The sequence below is a fragment of the Maylandia zebra genome, linkage group LG11 (genome assembly GCF_041146795.1).
Source record: "Maylandia zebra isolate NMK-2024a linkage group LG11, Mzebra_GT3a, whole genome shotgun sequence".
In the NCBI taxonomy this organism is placed as follows: domain Eukaryota; kingdom Metazoa; phylum Chordata; class Actinopteri; order Cichliformes; family Cichlidae; genus Maylandia; species Maylandia zebra.
Window position 1 is genome coordinate 12,087,109 of NC_135177.1, and position 25,300 is coordinate 12,112,408.

At 43.8% G+C, this 25,300-nt stretch overlaps 2 protein-coding genes across 10 annotated transcripts in view; both read left to right on the forward strand.

The window, feature by feature from the left end:
- Positions 1-20,278, forward strand: part of cobl (cordon-bleu WH2 repeat protein) — a 65,369-nt gene extending 45,091 nt beyond the window's left edge. For 6 of the 7 annotated variants that reach the window (XM_004568042.5, XM_004568046.4, XM_004568045.4 and 3 more), the window contains 9 exons: positions 9,243-9,404; positions 12,570-12,882; positions 13,953-14,071; positions 14,334-14,525; positions 14,616-16,186; positions 16,273-16,458; positions 16,582-16,698; positions 17,696-17,998; positions 18,486-20,278. In XM_004568042.5, the coding sequence (XP_004568099.3) occupies positions 9,243-9,404; positions 12,570-12,882; positions 13,953-14,071; positions 14,334-14,525; positions 14,616-16,186; positions 16,273-16,458; positions 16,582-16,698; positions 17,696-17,998; positions 18,486-18,569 (3,047 nt within the window). In that variant the 3' untranslated portion in view covers positions 18,570-20,278. The remainder of the gene's footprint in view (positions 1-9,242; positions 9,405-12,569; positions 12,883-13,952; positions 14,072-14,333; positions 14,526-14,615; positions 16,187-16,272; positions 16,459-16,581; positions 16,699-17,695; positions 17,999-18,485) is intronic. The other variant, XM_004568047.4, reaches the window with a different exon arrangement.
- A 3,950-nt stretch (positions 20,279-24,228) lies between these two features.
- The window catches only part of grb10b (growth factor receptor-bound protein 10b), a 72,895-nt gene continuing 71,823 nt past the window's right edge, over positions 24,229-25,300 (forward strand). For all 3 annotated transcript variants that reach the window (XM_004568048.5, XM_004568049.5, XM_004568050.6), the window contains exon 1: positions 24,229-24,486. The gene's annotated coding sequence lies outside the window, so the exon portion shown is untranslated. The remainder of the gene's footprint in view (positions 24,487-25,300) is intronic.

Below are 25,300 nucleotides of genomic sequence, written 5' to 3' on the forward strand. Positions count from 1 at the left end.
ACAAGGGAAACTTTGAGATCTACCTATTCTCAGACACAACTACTGCATATATATGCTTTGTATCTCTGTCTGTCTTAAAAAAAAGAGCATATCATGATTCCACTGGCAGAAAAAGTGAGCTTTGCCATTGTTCATTGAACTCTTGACAGTGACTGTAAACACACTTTCTATATGCTGAAGAAGTGAGAGGTGAGTCAGAAGTTGCCTGTAGAGATTTCTACGTGTTAGAAGTGACTGAATATCTGCTCGAGAGAGCTCAGCTGTCACACTGCAGCAACATCTGAAAGTGTCACGAATGACATGCATAACCTGCTGAAGGAAAGTGTGTGTGTGTGTGTGTGCGTGCGTGCGTGCGTGCGTGCGTGCGTGTCATGGCTGAAGGACAGGAACTCGTGGAGCTGGTTTTCATCATCGCCCATGAGACAATACAGTCCTTGTTTCTCCCTTAAACTTATCAGCCTCTTACAGTACATTCTTCTGTCTTTTTTCACCCCCCTCCCTCCCTTTTTTTGTTACACTCATTTTTTTTATATTCCTCTCTTTCTTTCTCTCTATCTCTCTTATGCCTGCACCCACTCGCTCAAACCTTTAAAGCTGGCAGATACAAAGGCAGACAGATCCATCACAGATTTAAGCAGGATCTACTTGAACTTTAGCTGGCCTCATATTGATCTTTATATAACCCAAATCTTTCTCCACAGCAAAGCGAGATTGCGGCAGAGGGTTGTCGTGTCTGACAGGGGCATAGATGAGAGAGCTGTAGACCTCAAAAGGGATGAGAAAGGTGAGAGTATGAGAATGAAGTTGAGAGAGTGGAGCATGGGAAGGTTTTGACAGAGGTTTTGACAGAGGGTGGCAGGCAGAGGCAGGGGTACTAGAGGAGTTTAAGGAGAGAAGGGTGATGGACAGGCGGATGAAAGCAAGAGAAAGGATGAAGTATGAGGAGGTTAGTGCATTAGACAGTTCAGAAGACGCAGCACGAAGGTCATTAATAAATTTATAGACCTAGCTACTTTCTTTTTCTCTATCCTGACGCTCTGCTGACAGTGCACCACCTTCTCGCCTCTCTTTTGCTTCGACTTTTGCTATTTTCAGTCTTTCTTCTGTATCTTCAAACTATATAAGAAACTATTCGCTGAGTTAAGATGTGTGTTTGTGTATTTGTGCTGAAATGGTTATACTCCAAAAACTACATTCCTTCAAGTGGTCCCTTTTCACCCTTTAAACTTTTCACCCACAGTGACTGTTAAAAAATGTTTTCTGCCTGACAACTGAACTGGTTATACATGAACAAGTACAAACTTGTGTGAATAGCTTACATATATGTTAGGTAAACAGCATCACCCTACACATGACCAGAGATGGGCAGTAACGCATTACTTGTAACGCGTTACTGTAATCTGATTACTATTTTCAAGTAACGAGTAAAGTAAGGGATTACTATTGCAAAAACGGTAATTAGATTACCGTTACTTTCCCGTAGGAACGCTGCATTACTGCGTTACTAAAACCGTGATTTTTTGCGAGAATGTCTCACGACAGTGACGTAAGCGAGTGCGCCGTTAGTGACAACAGCTGTGTGCAGATCAACAATGGATCACATATCGATTGTGGGAGAGAATATGAGCGTGCAGCGTTTAAAGCGTGGAAGTACTGACCTTACTTTGAGTTTGATTCCATAAAAAGTGACAAAAACATTAGTGTCCGTTGTGCATGGGAAGAAAACTTCTTTTTACAGCGAAAAAACCCCCTAAACTTCCAAGCAAGCACCGAGTGCGCAACGACGTAATGGGAAATTCACAGAGAAACTCGCTGTCAGGTTTTGTAGATCGGACTCACGCGCAGACCACTAGTGTCTTCAAAAGGTGCATTTATTTACAGTGTTCCTCTACAGTGGAATTCATATATACATATAGTGATGTCAAGGGGAAAAGGGGCCGGGGTTCCAGGGTCCAGGAGTGAAAGAGGCAGGAGTCCAGGAAGGGAAGGTTTTCATTCAGCCCTCGCACATCTCCTCTCCTTTCCTTTATCTCTCTTGCTTCCGTTCAGTCGCCATGCACAGGGAAAGAACAGGTCCAGAGGCGATCTATACACAGGCAGAAAAAAAACATTAGTTTCCTGGTTCAGACAGGCTCACAATCTGACTTTACAAAATACAGGACGACTGACGCTGATGGCTCAACGATCCAGTGACGAGTAGAGCAGACTCGCCCTCTTAAGAAGGGTTCCAATCTCTTATGATCAGCAACAGATGTGCTGATCACCTCCAGGTGTGTAGGCCAGGGGCAGGAGTCCATACTGAGCTCCGCCCCGGCAGGAGAAAGAGAGAATGGAAGAGGGCGAGAGAGAAAGGGAAACAAAAACAAAGCACCTGACAGCTGTCGAGGAGCGGAGACCATGACACTCGCGGATTCTTCAACTGACCGCGGCACACCTGCACCAGGGTAAACCGCCGCCTACCGCAGTCCTGCTTTACAGGTGAAAATAGAGCAACAGGACCGCTGAGTCTTTGACTTTATTTATGGCTCAACGATCCAGCGACGAGTAGAGCAGACTCGCCCTCTTAAGAAGGGTTCCAATCTCTTATGATCAGCAACAGATGAAAGAGAGAATGGAAGAGGGCGAGAGAGAAAGGGAAACAAAAACAAAGCACCTGACAGCTGTCAGCTGTCGAGGAGCGGAGACCATGACAGTACCCCCCCCCTCAACGGGAGCCTCCCGGCGACCCACCAGGCTTGTCCGGATGCAGGCGGTGAAACTCCCGGAGCATGGGCACGTCCAGAACGGCCGCCCGAGGGACCCAGGAGCGCTCCCCCACGCCATAGCCCTCCCAGTCAACCAGGTACTGACAGCCACGTCCCCGGCGCCAAGAGTCCAGTCAAGCTGTTATGGGCGTACTCGATCCACGGCAACTCCTCACTCCAGATGGTTTGATTGGTGGAGGCGACACAGCGCAGGGCGGTCTCCAGTTCTTGGTTGGCCCGCTCGGACTGGCCGTTGCTCTGAGGATGATAACCCGAGGATAGACTTTGCGCCCAGGGAGTTGCAGAACTCTTTCCAGACCCGAGAAGTGAATTGAGGCCCTCTGTCGGACACTATGTCTTCCAGGATCCCATGCAGGCGGAAGACGTGAGTGGCGAGTAGGCGTGCGGTCTCTAGAGCTGTGGGAAGCTTAGGCAGAGCAATGAAATGAGCCGCTTTAGAGAAACGATCGATTATGGTGAGAATGACAGTGTTACCTGCTGATGGAGGTAGTCCGGTGATGAAGTCCAGTGCTATGTGAGACCATGGCCTGGAAGGAGTGGATAACGGATGTAGCTGACCCGCCAGGGGTTGGTTCGATGGTTTGTTTCGGGCACAGACCGTACAAGCAGTGACGTATTCCCGAGTGTCTTGGGTGAGTGAGGGCCACCAGAAGCACCGCTGGAGAAACTTAATGGTGCGATGTATCCCTGGGTGGCATGAGAACCGGGCCGTGTGAGCCCATTGTAGAACCTGGGATCTGACAGAGCGCGGAACATAGAGTCGGTGGGTGGGCCCCCCTCCCGGATCCGGTTCGGCTACCTGAGCCGCCCGGACGGCCGCCTCGATCTCCCAGGTGATGGCCCCGATAGTACAGGTTGCCGGCAGGATAGAATCCGGATCCGCCTTTTCGTCAGCAGCGGAGAACTGACGGGAGAGAGCGTCCGGCTTGACGTTTCGGGAACCGGGTCTGTAGGTGATTGAGAAGTGGAAACGGGTGAAAAACAGGGCCCATCTGGCCTGTCGAGCGTTAAGACGTTTCGCCGTTTGAAGGTAGGCCAGGTTTTTGTGATCGGTCCAGACCACGAAGGGTTGAGTGGTGCCCTCCAGCCAATGCCGCCATTCTTCCAGGGCGAGCTTAATCGCCAAGAGCTCCCGATCGCCCACGTCGTAGTTACGTTCTGCAGGGGTGAGACGACGGGAAAAATAGGCACAAGGATGCATCTTACCCTCCCTCTGTTGGGAAAGGACGGCCCCCACCCCTGAGTCGGATGCGTCGACCTCCACCACGAACTGAAGAGTGGTGTCAGGTTGGACCAGGATGGGCGCTGAAGCAAACCGTTTCTTGAGCTCCTGAAAGGCTGATTGGGCAGCGTCACTCCACTGAAAAGGAAGCTTGGGAGAGGTTAACTGGGTTAATGGTAAGGCAATCCTGCTGAAGTCCCGTATGAATCTCCTGTAGAAGTTAGCGAAGCCAAGGAAGCGTTGCAACTGGCGACGGTTGTCTGGTTCGGGCCAGTTCACAACAGCCTTGACTTTCACATGGTCGGGTCGGAGATCTCCACGCTCGATTATGTACCCTAGGAAGGCAACTGAGGGCACATGAAACTCACATTTCTCGCTTTTGACGAACAGCCGGTTCTCCAGAAGGTGTTGCAGTACCAGCCGGACCTGGGTCTCGTGTTCAGCCTGGGAGGAAGAGAAGATCAGAATGTCGTCTAGATAGACAAACACAAATCGGTTAATAAAGTCCCTTAGAACATCGTTGACCAGAGCCTGGAATACTGCAGGTGCGTTAGTGAGGCCGAATGGCATTACCAGATACTCGAAATGTCCAAGGTGAGTATTGAACGCCGTCTTCCATTCATCGCCATCCCGAATCCGAACCAGGTGGTAAGCGTTTCTCAAGTCCAGCTTGCTGAATATGACGGCTCCCTGGAGAAGTTCGAAAGCGGAGGTGAGCAGGGGCAGTGGATATTTATTCTTGACCGTAATGTTATTGAGTCCCCGAAAGTCAATACAGGGTCGGAGGGTCTTATCCTTCTTTTCCACAAAGAAGAAACCTGCTGCGACGGGTGAGGAAGAGGCACGGATGATGCCGGCAGCGAGGGATTCAGTTATATATTTCTCCATAGCCTCCCGTTCCGGCAGCGAGAGGCTATAGAGGCGGCTGGTCGGTAAGGGAGCTCCCGGCAGCAGGTCTATGGCACAGTCATAGGGCCGATGGGGTGGCAGCGACTGGGCTCAGTCCTTCCGAAACACCTCAGCGAGATCGTGGTAAACAGACGGCACATCTGCTAAGTCGGAAGACCGCGGTGGCTCTGGGCCGGTGACCGATTTGTTAGGAGGAACAGCAGCCTTAAGGCAAGTCATATGACACTCCTCTCCCCAGCCCGTGATGCCTCCTTTCTGCCAATTAATCGTGGGGTTGTGTTGCTGGAGCCAGGGATGACCGAGAACTAACGGCGTCTGAGTGGAGTGAAAAACAAAAAAGCTAATCTCCTCCGAATGATTACCAGACAGTGTGAGGGTGAGCGGCTCAGTGATGTGTGTGATGTCGGGGAGGCACTGCCCTGATAAAGCCGTGACGCGTAAGGCGTGGGGTAGTGACTCCACAGTCACACAGAGTTGTTTTGCTAGTTCAGAGTCAATGAAATTTTGTTCTGCTCCAGAATCAATAAGCACAGAAAGTGAATGACACTCGGAGTGGACCAAAAGCTTAGCCGGCAGGGCTAAACGTGGAGGAGATTTATCCTGATTCGAACCGCCCACCAGTACTCCTACCATCACTGGCGGGCACGGCCTTTTGCTCGCGACGGACAGGAGGCAATCATGTGTCCCTTATTACCACAATACAGACACTCACCGGCCGTGATGCGTTGCTGACGTTCTGCAGCAGTTAGGTGAGAGCTGCCGATTTGCATGGGCTGTACCTCTCCGTCGGCGCCCCCTGATGTCCGGGAGGACCGGTAATCGGCCGAAGCCTCCGCCCCTCGTGGCCCTGCGGCCTCCTGGGAACTGGAGTTCCGTGCTTGCCGACGAGCTCGTAGCCGCTCATCCACCTTAATACATAACGACATCAATTCGTCAAAAGCAGTGGGTAGGTCCCGCATAATCAATTCATCTTTCAGATCTTCCCGGATGTTATTTAACAATGTGCTCCTGAGCGCATCCGGTCCCCAGCCGGTTTCTTCTGCCAAAATCCAAAAATCGATTGAATAGTCTGCCATACTCCGCTTACCTTGCTTAAAGTTAAGGAGGCGGAGCGCCGCAGCCTCGACTCCAGAGCCCTGATTAAACACAGTCTTAAAGTTAATCACAAACCTCTCAAAAGAGATCTCCGGGTTGGAGTTTAACACGACCTGGGCCCATTTCAAAGCCCGGTCACGAAGCATCTGTACCAAAAAAGCAATCTTTGCCCCGTCATTGTTATGAAAACGCCGCTGTTCGCGGAAAATCAATGAACACTGGGCCAGAAAGCCAGGGCACTTCTCTGTCTCCCCCGAAAAGGGCTCGGGCGAAGGCAGGGGACCGTCAGAGGATGGGGTGGCTGCCGATGAGTGACCTGCCATAGCCGCTGCGAGTGTCTCCTGCGGGGCAGGGTGAGCCGGCTGGGGGGTCCCTGGCTGTACTCCCCCTGGCGTAGTCAAACCGGAAACAGCTTGAGTTAGTGCGGCGATCTCACCTCGCAGCTGATGTAGCATTTGTTCGTGGCGAGTCAGCGCCGCTTCTTGGGCAGCCAGTGCCTGACCGATGGTATTCTGATCTGCTGAGTCCATGTTGTGGCTGGATCGTTCTGTCAGGTTTTGTAGATCGGACTCACGCGCAGACCACTAGTGTCTTCAAAAGGTGCATTTATTTACAGTGTTCCTCTACAGTGGAATTCATATATACATATAGTGATGTCAAGGGGAAAAGGGGCCGGGGTTCCAGGGTCCAGGAGTGAAAGAGGCAGGAGTCCAGGAAGGGAAGGTTTTCATTCAGCCCTCGCACATCTCCTCTCCTTTCCTTTATCTCTCTTGCTTCCGTTCAGTCGCCATGCACAGGGAAAGAACAGGTCCAGAGGCGATCTATACACAGGCAGAAAAAAAAACATTAGTTTCCTGGTTCAGACAGGCTCACAAACTGACTTTACAAAATACAGGACGACTGACGCTGATGGCTCAACGATCCAGCGACGAGTAGAGCAGACTCGCCCTTTTAAGAAGGGTTCCAATCTCTTATGATCAGCAACAGATGTGCTGATCACCTCCAGGTGTGTAGGCCAGGGGCAGGAGTCCATACTGAGCTCTGCCCCGGCAGGAGAAAGAGAGAATGGAAGAGGGCGAGAGAGAAAGGGAAACAAAAACAAAGCACCTGACAGCTGTCGAGGAGCGGAGACCATGACACTCGCGGATTCTTCAACTGACCGCGGCACACCTGCACCAGGGTAAACCGCCGCCTACCGCAGTCCTGCTTTACAGGTGAAAATAGAGCAACAGGACCGCTGAGTCTTTGACTTTATTTATTTTCTGCTGTTTTTTACTTGCATCTATTTGAAAGAGTGAGTGTAAACACAAAAAATATTTTATTTTATGTGCTGGAATGTGCAGAAAATAGGTTTAAATGTTAAACAAATTTATTCAAGTCAGAGAATGTAGCATATAATTAAATTTTTGCTTGATGCATAAAGTTAAAAGATTAAAACTGATAAAACAAGTTAAAAAAAGAGACTTTTCCATTTGATTACATTTTGTATGATGGATTATGTAGAAAAAGCAGAATTGGGCTGAAAGATCTATCGCTTTATTACCTATTCAGGTTGTAAATCGTGTTTTTAAAAAGTAACTAAGTAACTAAGTAATTAATTACTTTTGAAAATAAGTAATCAGTAAAGTAACGGGATTACTTTTTTGGGGAAGTAATCAGTAATTAGTTACTGATTACTTTTTTCAAGTAACTTGACCAACACTGCACATGACATATAGAGTGGTTCACTCATGCCTGAAAATGCAGAGATTTGCCATCTGAAGGGTTTTAATTACTCTGTTTTTCATTATTCCTTAATTTATGTATGATTTTTTTGAGCCTGTCATTTAATGTGTATATGTGTATGAGTGTGCGCTCCAGTGGTTCTCAAGGTTATAACTGCGTAGTTTATCATCCCAGCCCTGCCTGTTATTTCGGTACCATCCAACTGTCAACAACAGAGTAAACAGAAAACATAGAAAGTTGACGAATCACAAGCTTTATAAGTAAATTTAGGCAGCTGGATTTCAGCACAGCTTTTCCCCATTATTGTGCTTTTATTCCTATTACTTTTTCAGATGCTTCGTATGTATCATTTGCAGTCGACTCCTCACTTCCTTTCTTACTGTTTCCTTACTGCTTAAAAGCTGTTTGTGCTTTCAGTAATGATCCTGTAAACAGTTCAACAAAGCTTTGCATTTGTCTTTTCTGGACATCTAGTTTCAAAGGTGTTTACTCATAGCTATAACAAGTAAAACTGCAGTCTTAACTAACATATGTTAAAATGTTTTAATTTACTATGTCATAACAGCTCTGCTTCCTAGAGATGTTATATAGCTTATTTATATTGTTAATTATTGATGCCTCTCATTGTAAATTACCATAGATGCAATTCTAGAGGACCTTGTAGTGCTTTAAGGGCCAAAAACTTTGTGGGAGTGCTATGACAGACCACAGTGCTTTGATTTCCACATCACTGTAGGTTTTTGATGCCTTTTACAGTTGGGAGGTTCATTCAAATGAAGAAGCACAAAGCAAGTATTTGATTGAGAGTGGACTTTGGACTTTCTATAAATACGTTTTTATAATATTGGGACTTCCAGGTTAAATAAAGGTCAGCAAAATAAATGAATAAAAAGCTAACTCTTTCCTATAACTCAGTGATAGACATAACCTGTGGCTAGTGAGCCTCTAATGGCAAACATGGTGATTTAGAAAATATAATAATTGGCAATTTAGAACAACAGCAGAAAAAAGTCTGAATTCTAGTTACCAAATTCATGAATAATCTTTATGACATAGTCTCACCAAACCTTCTGGTTTACATCGTCTAGCCCTCCGACCCCAGCAGCAAGAGGTCTAGGCAGCGTTGCACATACCTCTTCAGTGAAGTATGTGAAAATCCCCTATATGTAAATGGAGTCAATAAAATATGTAGAAAAACTATTTATTGTATCATTAAAAGTTGAGGGGATCCTCAAACACCCCCCTCCTCCTTCAAAACCCGCCCCTGGTTCACATGCCCATGATCTACCATTGTGCACTTGTCACAGAGTTGCCCAAATAAAATATGGACGTCATGGGTCCATATTTTATGGATTGTCATGAGAACTTAAAGGGCTAAAGAAGCAACTGTTTCCACAAATAAATGTAGTTTTCTTTACAACTTCCAGTTCAATGAGAAGTTTCAATATAACTTGTTAAGTCACTTTCCCCATTTTTGAAGTATGACCATCAGTGCTTGCCCTGCCCGCATGCTGTTTTTCCTTTAGGAAACACTCATCGTCTGGTGCCACCCAAACCTCTCCGTTCTCCCGTGCAGGAGCCATCACAGCATGTATCACCCTCTACTCCTCCCTCGACACCCCCTCCCCCTGAGCCTACAGAGAGCAACTCTCCGCAGAATCTCACGGAGGTGGAGGAAGCTCCCCAGTGTAGGTTCCACATGGACTGCCCTCCCCCTAACCTCGATTCTTGTTTTCTCTTGTCTTTCCTAAAAGCTGCCAATCAGGTTTTCCAGCTCTTAATTCGTTTTCACCCAGTCACAGTTTGTATCTGGCTTAACTGCCAAACCTTGATGTTTGTGTTTCTATGGCAGTCCTGAACTCTGTCCTTTCATGTTTTCCATCTCTCCTTCAGTGACCTGGGCAGCAGAGTTGTTAAGTGATGCTGGGTCCAAATGAGGTCAGGGGGCTTCATATATATATATAAACGTCAATCTCTAAGCTTTGATATTTTCCCTGGGTCCAAAGGGTCAGGTCTAAGGTCAACAGCAATCTTCTTGAGTACCTTTCATGTTGCATTTAAACAGGACGTGGGAGTAAATTAGATGTATAATTGACGAGAATTTTGAGTGATGCTGAACTGTTTTTAATGCCACCTTCTGTCCCTGTAGGTGCTCCCTATATGTTTTGGTTTTTCTTTTAATGCTCCTTACCTTACCAAATACAAATTTAATGATCTACTCATCTCAAATCTCATCTGTTCTCTTCTTTCCTCCCCCACCCCTCACCCTCCTGTGTAGTGTACTGCTGCGGGCCTGTGCGTCTTCGTTCCAAACACTCCTGAAGTCTCTCTCTCTCCCTCTCTCTCTCTGGCTCGATCCTTCCTTCACTCCGACAGTCCTTTTTCATCAGCTCCCTTTGGTTCTCCATGGCCTCGCTTATTTCTGCTGGACTTTTCTTTGATAATCACCATCCTCCTCTCATCCCTTTGATGTCTACTTCTGCTGTTCTCTGCTGTCTTGTATTTGGTGTTACAGTCTCACGTTTGAGTACCATTTCATTTGTATAACTTGCCTTTACAGAATCCATTCTCACTGCATATAACCTTGTGACAAAAGTGAAAGCAAGTTGGAAAAGGTTTTGCTCTTTAAAAAAAAGCTTGTTTTTTTTGTACTGTTTGTATTGTTTTTATCCTTTTTACAAATGTTTGTACATATTCTGCATGGTTTTTACTTCACATTGATCCACTGGTTGTCAGCGTTGAGAGTTGAGTTAAAAGTGGACACAGAATGTGGTCAGAAGGCAGTGGTGCTAGGTCATGTGATTTCAGCCAATATTTCGGTGATGTGATAGCTGCAGATCGATTGCAGGACAGTGTACGTCGCTCTGTCTTTGCCTGGTATTGTGGCTTGGTTTAGAAACATAAAACCCGAACGCGTGCTGACTTTAGCAAAAGTATGGAAAGAGTGATGTATCGATGACATGTTACTTTTAGGTGGTAATGGCTCTTAAATTTCATAAAGACAAGCATATGAAATACAAGACCTCTCTCCAAAGAAAGCTTTTAACAGTCTACTTCAAAATTAACAAGACACTGTGAACTGGAGGCAGCTTGTAGCTCAGTTAATGCTTCACATTTTGTTTTTGAAGGATTGCATTAACTGTAGAATTAGGAATTTTATTTAGGATGAAAAACCACAAGAAATCTGAGCTTTAAAAAACTGTTTCATAGAAAGAACTTGTGTACAGTTACGAGCGGTGTAATAGAAAACATCCTGCATGCTAAAGTACAGTTTTTTGTGTTATCTTTGTTTTTATTAAGCAATTCTCTATTGTATGAATGCAACATTTGTGGTATTGAAGTGTATTATGCGGTGAAGACGAATTTTACTTTTTTGAGATGAGGACAGTTTTAGACAGCAATGTACAGGCCTGAACTGATTACATTTTAATTGTACGGTAATTTAATTTTCTTTCTGATGACATTTTTAGAACTCTGAATCTTCCAAGCCTTTGAAATACGGTGCATATGCGTAGCCTATTTCAGGGGATGTATAATTTAAATTAAGTACTTTTTGAACCTGCAAAGGATTGATCATCGATTTCTTTTTTTTCTTTTTCCTTTTTTGGGGTGATTGAAAAAAGAATATGTTTACAAGAAATAGTTGATTAAACTTTTCAAGACTGCCCCAAGATTCCAGGACACTGATTTAGCACTGTGCATGGAATGTAGTGGCATGTCACAGTATTAACAGCTTGGGAATGGAGACACCCTTAGTTTAGCTCTAACAGACAATTTTGCCCAAGGTCATGTTGAGTTGGAAGTTTGTCTGTTTGTGTGTGTGTGTGCTTGTCTGCAAGCGTATACATATGCAAGCATAAATCTGTGTGTGCATATGTTCACTTGTCTTTGCACGTCTCTGTGGATGTGTGCCGATTGCGGCTGTTGCCAGCATGACTAAGCTGTTGCTGGGAAGGAGCTGGGGGGACAGCCCTGTGAGTCATCACCACATCTCCTGGAACGGACTGTTCTCTCCACACCAGTAGGAGCAGACCCAAAACTGACAGTCCTAGTACACTGCAACACACATTATATTGCAGTGCAGTGCATGACCAAATGCATGCACAATCTTATTGACAACTGGTATTACAAACAGAGTCATTCATTGTTAAATTCATTAAAAAAAAAGTTCACTGCTAAATAGCCAGCGCTGTGCTTGCTCGTTGATCTAATAAAAAGCAAACAAGTGGTACATTGATTTTTATTCTTCTGGCCTTGAGTTCAGTGAGATCAGTGATGGAGTAAATAACTTCCCCAAACCCACATGACTGACCAGAACATGAGTGTACTAAAAAATGAGAGGGTATAAGCAATGCTAGGTTTCCCTCAAATCTAAAACTGTACAGTGAAAATCTAATCAACAGAGTTTGAATACAGTAAATCTACCCACACATCATTAAAGATGGTTTATCAAGCCACAAGTGGTGGTTCTTCAGTCTTGCTTTTAACATATTTGGCTTATGTTTTTTGGCTTGGGTGCATGTGTATCTGTGTGTGGGTGTGTCTGGGTGTGTGTTTGATGTCAGAATGAAATCTTGAAACTAAACTAAATACTTACCCGGTTTTTTTCCCTCCATGTTTACCGTCTCTTGATCTTCATGCCTGTTCTGTAGCTTGTGCTTTTTTTTGTTCTTGTTTTTATTCCTCTCACTTAGAAGGTTTTAGCCATCATTAATCTTCTAAGTTTTGTTGATCAGAGAAACTATAATGCACTTCCTAATTAAAACACTTGTGGCCTTACTGTTCTGTAATCTAATGTTTCTTGACTGCGATAACAGTCAGTCCCAGTGCTAAGATTTTCTGTTCTCTCCCAGCTTGGCTCCATTCTGTTCAGAACTCTGCAGTCAGTGACCAGAAACCAGAAACTGAAGCACCTCTGGCCGAGACTCTGTCTTTGGGCAGCAGCAGTGCCGGCAGCAGCCTGCATGACCAGGGTTACGCTGCTTCTGAAGGTATGGCAGAGGGCGAGGACTCGGGCATGATCAGTTCTCCCTCTGACACCCAACCCACTTCCCCCGATGGGAGCGTGTCTCTGGATGGAAGTAGTGGGTGGAAACCGGCAGGGCCAGTGCGAGATAGTTCCAGTGAGAGCGATGAGGGATGTGCCACCTGGGGATCAGTACACAGGTAGAAAACGGAACCAAGAAAGTGGGTTGGGCAGTTTAAATGAGACTCACAACAAAATTATTTCTCATATTTGCATATAAAGAATTTGACTAAAGTTATATTCAAGATGGTGGGACTAATTAAGAAATCTGCATTTACTTCATTTATCGACCTGACTTCTTTCCCATACTTACTAATCTTATTGTCAATATTAGCTCATCTTCTCTAATCCACTGAGCTGTCCATTTAAGCTAGCCTAACTGCTATTACAACAAACTGTCACAGTTTTATCCAACTTGATTTTAACAAAGTTGATATTTGTTATTGAGCCAGCAGTAAAAATCAAGAGCAGTTCCTACCATAGTATATTTGAGTCAGCTTTGCATTCTGGGCTTTTATAGTTATGGTTTTAAGCCCTTAATCAAAGGTCTGTGAAAAATCAATGCTGCTCCAGATCCCTTTTCACATTTTAAGTTGTTTTGAAAAGCATACGCTCATTTACCCAGACCAGGGATCTTGGATTGATGCCCCTACTCAGAGAAATTTTATGAATCCAGGTTCTGGCCTGATGTTGCCAGCTCTTCATTATTCCAGGAAACCACTATAACCCAGTTTTCTCAGAATTATTGAGGAAAAGAGGACCCGTCCAAGTCTCTTAGAAGATAAATTCTATTTGGGTTGGCCTTCTTGATGCAATTTGTTATGGCTAATATGCCACTAACCCATGAGAATTCTCTGTTGAACCACTGAAGAGAGTGCAGGAAGTTTGAACTGTGGTATTAATATCTTAACAGCTGCGTGTTTCAAAGCCAGCAGACTCCAGTGAAAATAAAATGTGACTTTAAACACTTAAAGTCTACACATATTTTTCTTTCCTCTACTTCTGAACTGCCTTTACCCTTTTGATTTCTTAGGCAGATTACTTAAGCAAAGGGTGCTGAATATAACAGCATCACTAAAGTAATGGGTTTTACTATATAGTCTTTTCAGTAGTGACTTTTTTTTATAAACGATAAGGGTCTCTACGTGATTATATTTACATGTGTATGTAATATACATGATGATGACTTCTTTTTATGTACCCTTCTCAGGCACAAAGACATCAGCCCTCAGTCGCAGTCAGTGATTTTGAAAAACAACTTTGAAGATGATCCAAAGCTCGCAGCCGAGCTCCATCAGACTTTGGCTGATTTTGAAGCAGACCTTGCAGGTAAAAGGGGCAAAAATATAAGCTACACTGAATAGAAATGTCTTCACTGAGATGTATACATCCAGCACTGAAATTGAAAAACAATTCCTAAAGGGTTTAACCTGTTGATCATCATAACACTACTGTAGCTGGATCAACTGAAGTAATCCTGTAAATGTTCTATATAACATAAAACACAACACTTCATGATACTCCACATGAAGCGACTTTTCCACACTAAGTGGATTACCTATTAAGACCTGGATCTGTCACTCTTTTGCAGACCATGAAGATGTAATCTCAGCAAAAGAGGCTCCTTATACCATGTCTAGTGACAGTAATGAGGTTCCAGTGTCTGTAGTGGACTTGGATGTGCCAGTTACAGCCATAGATGAAGTACTGGAGGACTATGATCATAATATTATTGAACATGAGGTGAAGTCATTTACCAGGAAGGAGTCAGCTGGCAGCAAAGGTAGGAAAAACAACCAGTGCATCAGATTTAAAATGGTTTGCTTTTCTGTATTATGTTTACTACAATTTTTCTTCCCTTATCTTATCACAGAACATGGCTTTTGTCACAAGTCCAGAATGGAGCCCGAGAACAAAAACAACAATGCTTATACAGAAGCAGTCAATAATAAAAGAAACCATACAAATACTAAGGGTTTGTCTCAATCTGAGCAGTACACTAAACCAGCGGAGAGCAAGTCTGTGTGTGACAGAAAGGAAAAAAAGATAAAGGAGAAAAAAATTAAAGAGATGAATCTCGTCAATAGCAACAGCGTGAAAGGAGATAAGCAAATATCGGCTGTTAAATCTAATGATGACGTGCACGAAAACATGGAGAGCGCTGAGATACTGCCTGACCCTGTGAGATATAATGCTGAGTCTTTTGAGAAGAAGAAACCGGATTTTCCACCAGCAAGTCAGAAACCAGTATCTATGGAAAAAGATGAACAGACGCATAGGGTTTTCCCTACTTCACATAATAAAATTACTCGCAACGTCACATCACGATTTGGTATGAAAACCTTCACTGTGATCCCTCCCAAGCCCTCTGTTATAAACACTGCTAAAGAACAGTCAGGTGTTCGATTTACCATTGGTGCCATTAAGATCGACGATCAGGGAAACATGGTGAAAGAGGGTATCTCCAGGAATAATGTCAGTAGGTCTTCAGAGTCACAGATCAATTCTGATGAGGGTTCTCCTCTTCTTGGGAAGGCCAAAGCTTTTTGGAGCTCAAATGAAAGACAAGACACTCCTGTGAACCCCAGCAAAGATAAAGCTGAGGAGAGCAAAAACAAACTGAAAAGTGCTTCTACAGCAGTCACAGAAACTACACTGAAGACCAGTAACACAGAGTACCTGAAATCAACACAGAGTACAGTTTCTAAACCTCCAGAGAGAATCCAACCTAAAGAGGTGGTGAAAGAAGAAACTAAAGAGCCTATAAGGAATGTCAAAGTTCCAGACAAAGGCTGTGTTGAGGTGGGGAGCAAAAGTTCAGTACCCAAAAATGTTCAGCCCCCAGCTGACAAACCTACCATTCCTCCTTCAATACTTCCAGACTTGTCCTTCCTCAGACCGCCCAGGCGAACCTCAAGCCAATATGTAGCGTCTGCCATCGCTAAACACCCCCCAAAGACCTTAGCGAAACCCAGCTATGTCCCTAACAGCCCTGAATGCTCTGCTTCCCTGAAGACACCGACTACTGACCTCCAGAAATCAGGTCGATCGATGCAAGTTAATCCGCGACAATCTTCCCTGTCATCTTTGTTAGAGAATAAGGAGAATAGCTCTAATTCTGCAGTCAGGTATCCTGGTCCTCAAAGATCTACAAGCTACCCAGAGTATATGTCAGATCAACAGAAAGATTTTAGAGAAGCAAACAGGGGTGGATTTGAAAATGGTGTTGTAGCCACCAAAAGAAGTTCTGATATGTTGGAAACCAAACCAGCCAAGAATAATCACGCTGAGTTGAGTGGATCCACCAACATAAAAGTAACTGCCAATGACCAAGATAATGTCAAACATCAGCTTGGAGGTCCGAGCCCAGCAAAAAGCTATGCCCTAAACTCATATATCAAACCACCAACAGCCCCAAAGACCATATCTCAAGGACAGACAAACGTAAGTAAAACCTGGATTATACTGTTAATATTACAACATACGAATCTTGAAAATATACTATAAATAATTGTTTTTATAATTCACAGAACTCAGAGGAGACAGCTTCAAAATCTCAACTGCCTGAAACAGTGTCAGACAGCAGTGTGACGGTGTTTGGGCCAATTAAAAAGTTCAGACCAGTGATCCATAAATCTGTTGAGAAAGAGACGTCTCTGCACAGCAGTCTGATGGAGGCAATCCAGACAGGTGGAGGCAAAGACAGGCTGAAGAAAGTGAGCTCAAGATAAAATGATTTGTAGGATAGCGTTTTGCCCATCTATCTGGTTTCATATGTTCATCTAAACAAGCTAGGTAATAATGTTGGCTGATTTTCTCCTTTTTTATTGCCTTGTTAGATATCAACTTCTGGCCCCAGCTCCTTAAAGAAAGGGCCTTATGTTGAAGAGGAGAATGAGAGGTCTGCTCTTTTGGCTGCCATTAGAGCCCAGAATAACACCGGCAGGCTGAAGAAGGTAAAATATTATCCTAACAGCTAAGAAGTATCATTGATCTCTATATGCTGATATCCAGGGTGGAAGTAAGAGGGATGTGATCTAAAACATACAAGTATGAGTTATTATTTTAACATTTATGCATGTATAAAAAAACACTTCCTTATAAATATATAAAATGCTGTTCTTTTTAGCATGTAGTTACAATGCTTTTCACCATTTGGATGCAGATTAAAATGTATCCAGTATACAGTTATTTAATATCCGCAGAGCATAACTCCTAATATTATCTATACCCTGTGATTTCTGAGTGCCATTTGCAGGTCAAATATCCTGTATGTACTTAATAAACATCAGCATGTTTGAACTGTTGTTGTGAGCATGTTGCTATGCCAAATGTAATACATAGCAAAGCTGATAATATCATTTTATGTTGTACACATATGGTTTTGCACAGTACGAGCATGTGTACCCGTTACATTTACAGTCAAGAAGAGCTTAAATTAGAATGTAAATGCTAAACACTTTGTCTCGTGTTATTAGTTCATTAGCAGCTTACACTGCAATGCAGGTTATGCTAGCACATGTGTCTATTTTCATCCACCCTTTTGGAAAGCGTTCTGTGGTTTGCTCACATTTGCGTACCAGAGTGGAATGAAAGAGGCAGAAAATGTGCTACTGCTGCTGAAACATCTGTGGCTCTATTCTGGAGGTTCCCTGCCAGATCTGGAATCTCTGGAATGCTGTATGACTTAGTCGGAAAACAAAACTGTTGTACTTCTTTGAAAAGGAGGGTAAACAGACTGAATATGTATATTAAATGGAGTTATAAAATAAGTAATGAGTGCTCATATAAATTTGAATGTCTCTAACAAGAAAATAGAAAAGGCTTTGTTTGTCTTTCTAGCTATGCATCAGGTGTATCAGGAGTGTGTGTCAGAGACTCATATGGGAGCAGCTGTCCTTCCATATGGTTACATGTCTACAGTTACCATTGTCTCACCGCTCTGTGTGACAGGTCAAATCTGTAGCTGCCCATGAGCTTGAGAAATTCAGAAAGTTGGCATCTGAAGAAGAGAGAAGCAGTCCAAGCTCTCCCTCTTCCCCCGAGAATTTGACCTGCACCTCTCCTCTCTTTACGCACCCACCACCTCCACCACCACCGATGATTGCACCGCCACCTCCTGCCCCTGTCTTGCCCCAGGGTAAAACTAGCTCTGTGCCACATTCGAATGCGAACGCCCCCAGGAACCCTGCTCTAGCCAGGGAGGCTATGCTGGAGGCGATCCGCTCTGGATCTGCGGCTGAGAGGCTCAAAAAGGTAAAACTATTAAAAATATATAGAGAAGTTTACAACTATGAACAACCTTTGTTTGCTTTATATTAGCAGCAGTTTCGTGAAAAACATCTTTGGTCTGGTTTCACACAGCTTCCCTTGCTGGAAGACATCACCGGCACTACAAAGATCTCCTGCGGTCTAGTAGCCAGGAAACTGGAAATGAGTTGCAGATTGTAACACGTACAAAGATAAATCTGACAGCCATACTGTACTGCTCCATGAGTATTTTCGAGGGGATAAAGTTCAATTTTAGGTCAGCAGCTATGGAAAAATAAGACTTCTGAAACTTTTGAATTGTTATTTTTGCCCTGTTTATACCAGAAAGGAACAATGGTAGCGACTGAATAGCATCAAGAGGGCGAAAAATCAAAGAACTCCCGATCACATGTTGTTGTGTTGCCTCAAACTGTTGCTCCTGTCATTATCACAGTGGAGAAATAAAATGACATGTTCAATTTCTTTCAACTAGGTCGCAGTTCCCAAGAAGACGGTTCAAGTGAACGGCAAACTGGGAACGATCCAAGCGAGCTCCTCAACAATCCCTGAGCAGTAAGAGGGGGAGCCGGCATCACCACAACAAGAAATAATAGATTAAGTGTAGTCTTAGTTTCTGTGTTTTGCCATAGTGCTTTTACAGCAGGTGTTTGGGGAAAAACAGTTTGAGTTGCATTTTCAGTGAATGCTGTCTGATATATTTTTTTGCACTGCAGAAATTGTGAAAAATCAAGTAAAAATAAATAATTCAGAATAAGATTCACACCTCTTACTACTAATATTGGGCCTCATTCGTACATTGGTGTAGTTCTAAAAGGAACAGCAAAGCGGGGATATAATTACTTATGAATGAGGAAGGATTTAAACATTTCTTCTAGCAAGAAGAACCTCACTGTGTTAGTAGCCAAACACCTGCAAAATCTGTCTAACAAAGGGTGCGATAGGTGAAAGGTTTGCAGTTTATGTTCCGCTTTGACAAACAGTAGCTTGCTGGGAAATGTTCCTTTCCACCTTTGTAACATATTGCTGTTTGTAAATACATCCGCTGCCATCCACCCTTGAATTCACAAGGCGCAACTAGAGCATTGACATAAATCTGTGCCAATGAAAGCAAAATGTAATAGTATATGAGACTTTCATATCATTTTGTGTTGTGATCATTTCCATTTGCCTTTACCACTGTAGGTTTCAAATGCCTTATATGCCTAATGCTAAGTCAGTGTTATGCACATATTGTTTGTTTAAAAAAAATCGATGTGAGGTGCAATAAGTTTGATCAGATTCTGGACTACTTCCTATTTTATTGTAACAATTAACATTATTTAAAACAATTTTTTTTGTATATTTAAGAAAACAGTAGGTCCGTGAGCAGTGCTTTAAGTGTATTATTTTATGGAGATCTCGTCCGTAATGCCAACTTCCACAGTTCAGACTCTAAGGAGTCATATTGTAACAACTGGCTGGTGCCTGTTAGTGCACTGTGCTCCTGTTTAAGCTTCTAACCTTCATTTGTGCTGCTGTTAAAAATCTGTAGATGCTATATTGTGATATTTCTGACTCACGGTGGAAAACATGATAAGCATAGCCTTAACATTTGCTATAAATACATACTGTACATACTGTAGCTGAAATAGTTTTTGGGTTTTTTTGACATTTCAACATTTTGAAGCATTTTCATTAAAAACCATAAGAACGGTTTCACAAAAAGCAAAGAGATTAGTGTATTAAATCGATAAGTTAATCTAAAACCAGCTTTAGTAAAGCTTATGTCATAATTTAAGCATTATTGCATTTCTTTCTGCTATGTAGGGGAGGTTTAGTGGGTCATAGCTATGAGTGAGAGCCATTAAATAGTTTGTATTAGATACGATTAAAGTCCATGCTGGATCATCGTTAGAATGAAGAAAAGCTTACGCTCCATATTCAGGTAAAATGTTTGCTGCTGTGTATTTCGAGTCTTTGAGTAAAGGGGGTTAACTAGTTTTATAGACACTAACTTTAATTTGTGTTTACTTCATGCATGATGCAAAATTCTATAACTTCAGAGGTAAACTTTAACTTAATTTTGGGAGGGGAGGGAGCTACAAAATAAAAGCCTACCGAAGTGTATATCTTGTAAATCATTGCGATAGATTTGCTTTATTCCACTTACTGAGTGAACGTTTTTATAAGCTATTGCTTTTTATGTTTAAAGTGCACATTGTTTTATGGAGAAGGTTAATTTTGTTTACCTTTTTTTTTGATTCAATAAATACATTTTGTAATCAAGCAAAAATTTACCTGCTACTGTCTTTTGTTTTGATTATATAAATGAAAATATGTGCCCCACCTCTCAAATAGCAATTAGACAGATGTTAGGTTTAGCAGATGGCAGCATGAACCTTGCCCTGGAAAGCATCCCACCCCACCTCCCGATGTGTCTGTGCCATTCCCAGCACTGTGGTTCGCTGGAAGACTGTGGCTATCCTGCAGTCCTTATGAAACATATTGTAACCTCTCTGCCACGCCACAGATGAGCTACTATTCCGGGCAGCAGCTCATGGTCGTGACTCATCACTATGTGGTCACACAAAATTACTCTCAAAGAACTTGAACCTTTCCTGTATTCCTGAATCCTGAAACATTAGACTTTGTGCCGCTTCACTCCCCCCACCCCTCAGATGCAAATGAATGATGCAAACATCCAGATTTTATTCCAAATTGAACTAGAAATGCATATTTTGTGCACGCACATCCTGGTTCGCCACAAGTGTCGTGTAAAAGCTAGCAGAATTTGAACACTGAGGCTTTTTAAATGCCTTCTCTCAAGGTGTTCCCAGACAGACAGGTTAATTGAAACTTTCACGGCGGAGAAAAAAATATCAAGAGTGCAGAAGGGTGAGCTTGGCCAAGAGAGAGAGCAGTAAATTCCTGCTGGGACCACAGACTCTTTAGTGGGTTCGCATTCATGCTCGCTCTACAACCATTCTAATCCTCCTTACAAATATGTGAAAGGGTGTGTTTGAGTGGGTGGATGTCTGTGTGTCAGTGGGTGGGTTACTGCGGGTGATATTTTTGTTCTGAGCATGTACGTGTATTCGGGCTTGTGCCTTTGTTGCCGTTCCAAACCATTTTAACCAGCCTACCAACGTAAACAACCTCCAAATCAAGAATTACCAGAAGGTTACGCCACATAATCGAACAAAAATATAGTCATTCAGGTTTGACTCTGGTTCTTGATTTTATTCCTCATTGCTGGGTTTGTGTTTGTTAACCATTACATATTAATGGTAACATGTAGGCCTGAGCCTGTTAAGGGTTAGATTTCTGACAGCCTCCATGTTCACTAATGGAAAAGGGATCAAAGACAGCACAATAAGTTTAAAATAATAAAATAAATAGCTAATAAGTACTAACCATGGCCTTATGTCCCTCCATAGTGGCCCGTCCATAATCATGTAAGAAACTTTAATAAACGCTTCACTAATTGCCTGGGTGTATATTACCCAGCTTTGTTAGTTTCGACTCGGCGACTTATGAGTGATGGACACGCTGACTATCAGCAGGGGTTGCGCTCTTTTTGTTTTCCAGTGTTGGCTAGTCTACTATGTATCTGATCAATCATTTAAACAAAAGGCCTGTGTGAAGCTGAATGTCTGATGACGTAAAATCAGCACACTGTGTGTTTACTTTTTTCTCAAATGACAGACATAAAGCGAATGCTTTGTTGCATGCTTGTATGTCAGCGTGTGTAAGTGTGTGTGACTGGGTGGCTTCACAGTGTCTATTCTTTAAGTCCTGGCATATGCAAACAGCTCAGGACTGACGAGTTCTTGCAGTTCAGACTCTTATGGGGTTTTCCCATCACTTATGAAGCTATTCAAGCTTTATGTATGCATAAAAATGAACTGAACACTGGTTAATTCCTGGTGGAGACAGAAGGGGTGGGGCACTCGTTTCAAGTTGTTCTCTTTGATGCATTACAGTCTGCCTAAAAAGTGTGTGTATGTTTTAAAGTAGTTAACAGCCTACATTACAAAAACACACAAGCTACGTTTGCAACACTGACGTTGCTTTCAATAACATAAACATGAGAAGCTCTTATGCAATATGGGGAAACTCAGAGGGGTGAAAACACACCAGTGCTGAGAGATAACTTAGAATGAGATCTGACCCTCAGTTGTGCAATTTACATACCTTCCAGCTACTGGTGTTTTTGTTTCAGATTGTGCTTGTCAGAGCACGGCTCTAATTAAAAGCGGAGTCCTTAGCTTTAGGCTGCAGGTGTATCACTTTAATAGCACTCTTTACATGCAGCCACCATGGTTCACTATTTCAGTCCTGACAAGTAATTTTAGACTTTAATCTGTAGGCCTAACACTGACATGCTGTACTGCTTCTTTTATTTCATTTCTTTATGTTTTGCTTCTAAAAAGCTAGACTTGTATTCTTGTATTTTTAAGGGATTTAGAGCAATAGCCCAGGCTTCAGTTTCAGCTTTCTAAGGGTCCATCCATCCATCGATCCATCCATCTTCATCCGCTTTATCCGAGGCCGGGTCGCAGGGGCAGCAGCCTAAGCAAAGAGGCCCAGACCTCCCTCTCCCCAGCCACCTCCTCCAGCTTATCCGCGGGAACACCAAGGCGTTCCCAGGCCAGCCGAGAGATATAATCTCTCCAGCGTGTCCTGGGTCTGCCCCGGGGCCTCCTCCCAGTGGGACATGCCTGGAACACCTCACCCAGGAGGCGCCCAGGGGGCATCCTTGTCAGATTCCCGAACCACCTCAGCTGGCTCCTTTCAATGTGGAGCAGCAGCGGCTCTACTCTGAGCCCCTCCCGGATGGCCGAACTTCTCACCCTATCTCTAAGGGAGAGGCCAGCCACCCTTCGGAGGAAGCTTATTTCTGCCGCTTGTATCCGTGATCTCGTTCTTTCGGTCACTACCCACAGCTCGTGGCCATAGGTGAGGGTAGGGACGTAGATCAACCGGTAAATTGAGAGCTTCGCTTTTACACTCAGCTCCCTCTTCACCACGACGGACCGGTGCAGCGTCTGCATTACTGCAGCTGCAGCCCCTTTCTAAGGGTCTTTGACAGTTTTTCTTTGGACATTGACTGCTTTTTAACTCAACTGATCTTTTTCAAAGGATTCTTTTTTGGTCAAGCCACTTAAAACTAACCGAGGAATCATTAAAGCATAAAAAGGCACTTAATCCAAGGAACGAACCAGTGTTGTATCTATATATAAGACAACTTAGCACATAATCAATTTTGAACTTTATCTTTAGGTATTTCTTCATATTTCTTTAATTGAATCTACAGAAAATGCTAAATATAGCACAGTTTGACAGGCACCAACAAGGTGATTCTAGCTATTAGCAGAAAAATTGGTATATCACAGCATGGTGTGCAGTGTGTTCTGCAAGTGGAGGACAAAAGCACAAGCGGCCAAAAAAATTATCTACAGCAGATGAACAGTATCTGAAAATCATGTCCTTTTTAAAACAAACAAACAAACAAAACAAAACAAAAAGCTTAAGCAAAGATCTGACACAGGCCCTACAGGTGATCCATTTACTCTTCACTGAAGCCTTATTGGTACTGGTCTCAGCAGAAGGGTGTCTGTCAAGAAGCAGAGAGAAAAGGCTGAGGTATGCCAAATCACACAAGAACTGGACTAAAAGTTCTTGTCATGGATTGGCCTCCCCAGCACCCAGATCTCAATATATCATGTGGAATCATCTTCATGGAGACCAGACCAAAAGGCAGCCAACATCCAAAGAAGAGCTTTGAATATCCTTCAAGAAGCCCATACAACTATTCATGAATGCTACTTAAAGAAATTACAGGAAAAAGAGAGATAGTTCAGGTTTGCTTAAAGAATAAAGGTGCTCATGTTAAATATTGACTTTCAGGCTCGTTGGAATTACAGAAACTCTGTTTTTGTCTTTTATTTTCATTCATTAAAGGGCACAAACGTTAGAGTCCCCAAACACAAGAAAACGAGCTACCCCGACAGCATGACGTTATGTCCGCACATAGCATTTCCGGCTCTATAATCCCCTCCGTGTGCTCCCTGACAGCAAGAACTGAACGCCAAGTTCTAGTGTAACATACATCTCCAGAAACCACGGGAACCCTCTGAACACGCCCTCCCCCACTTAGACCTGAACGCCGCATTAATCGGGTCTCTCTAGTGGGCGTGGTCTAATATAAATGGGAGGCGTCGTTTGCGAGGGTGTGTTTGTAAGCGTGCGCGTGTGTTAGAGAGAGAGAGTCCTCCCCTAGCCGCATGAGATGACGAGTGCCCTGCAGTCTTTACAGTCACTGTTTTTGCGTTCTCCTCTCCTCCTCTGTCTCTAGCGGTTCACTCCGGAATGCTCACCAGCGTGTCCTGATCCAACGCTGTCGTCAGTCCCTTCATCTCCAGCCTGCCCCGGCTCTCCGTGTCCGTCCGCGTGTGAGGGTCGCAGCCTGCCCGAGGTGCTTTCGCTGTAAGGTGGGTGCATGTTTCCGAGAGCATGCTTCTCGTGCGTGTCAGAAGAGTGCTCATTGTGGACGTGTAGTAAAAGTTTAACGATGACACAAGCCATTATGAATGTTCGGGACATGTGCGGGACCTGCCTCCCTCTTTGACAACGGTGTGTCATTGAACTTTGGAAAGTTTATTCATTGCGCCGCTCTTCGGCAGTCACTTGAACTGACCATGTTGTAAACCTACAAGTGGAAAGCTTCCGCTGAAGATGCCCCAGGCTGGCCTGTCCTGAGGCGAACAGGCACGTCGAGAAGCCGTGCGTGAATCTCGTGCAGTGAATCTCGTGCATTTCCCAAACCTTTCTCTGCGTTTCTTGGCATTCCAGTTTGGAATTCCAGGAGCCTGCCTTGTTTGTAGTACTTTGACAGCAGTCTGCAGTGGCCCTTTAGCCTTCTTTGTATCCAGTAGGACTCCAGCTCCCCGTGTCCACCTCCCCCTCCTCCTCTTCTCCTTTACACCCTTCCCAAGAGTTTCACCACTCTCGCCTTATCTCTTTATCCCTTTTGCAGCATTTACTCCGGGAGAGGGGTAAAGGAAGTTGTTACAGGGATACTCTTGTTGCCCCATTGCAGAGGTTCTCAAAGTGGGCTCCTGGGACCCCAAATGGGTCCTTGAGTGGGTTCCAGGTGGTCCAGGATAAAGTGAGAGAAGTATTTTGTTTTTAATGGGTTGTAACAGGTGTCACTTTAGTTGGAAGAAGAATCAATAATGCTCTCAGAGGGTGTAAGCTTCAATCCAGGCTCCATTATAGAGGCTGCTTAGTGTGAAAATCTTTAGG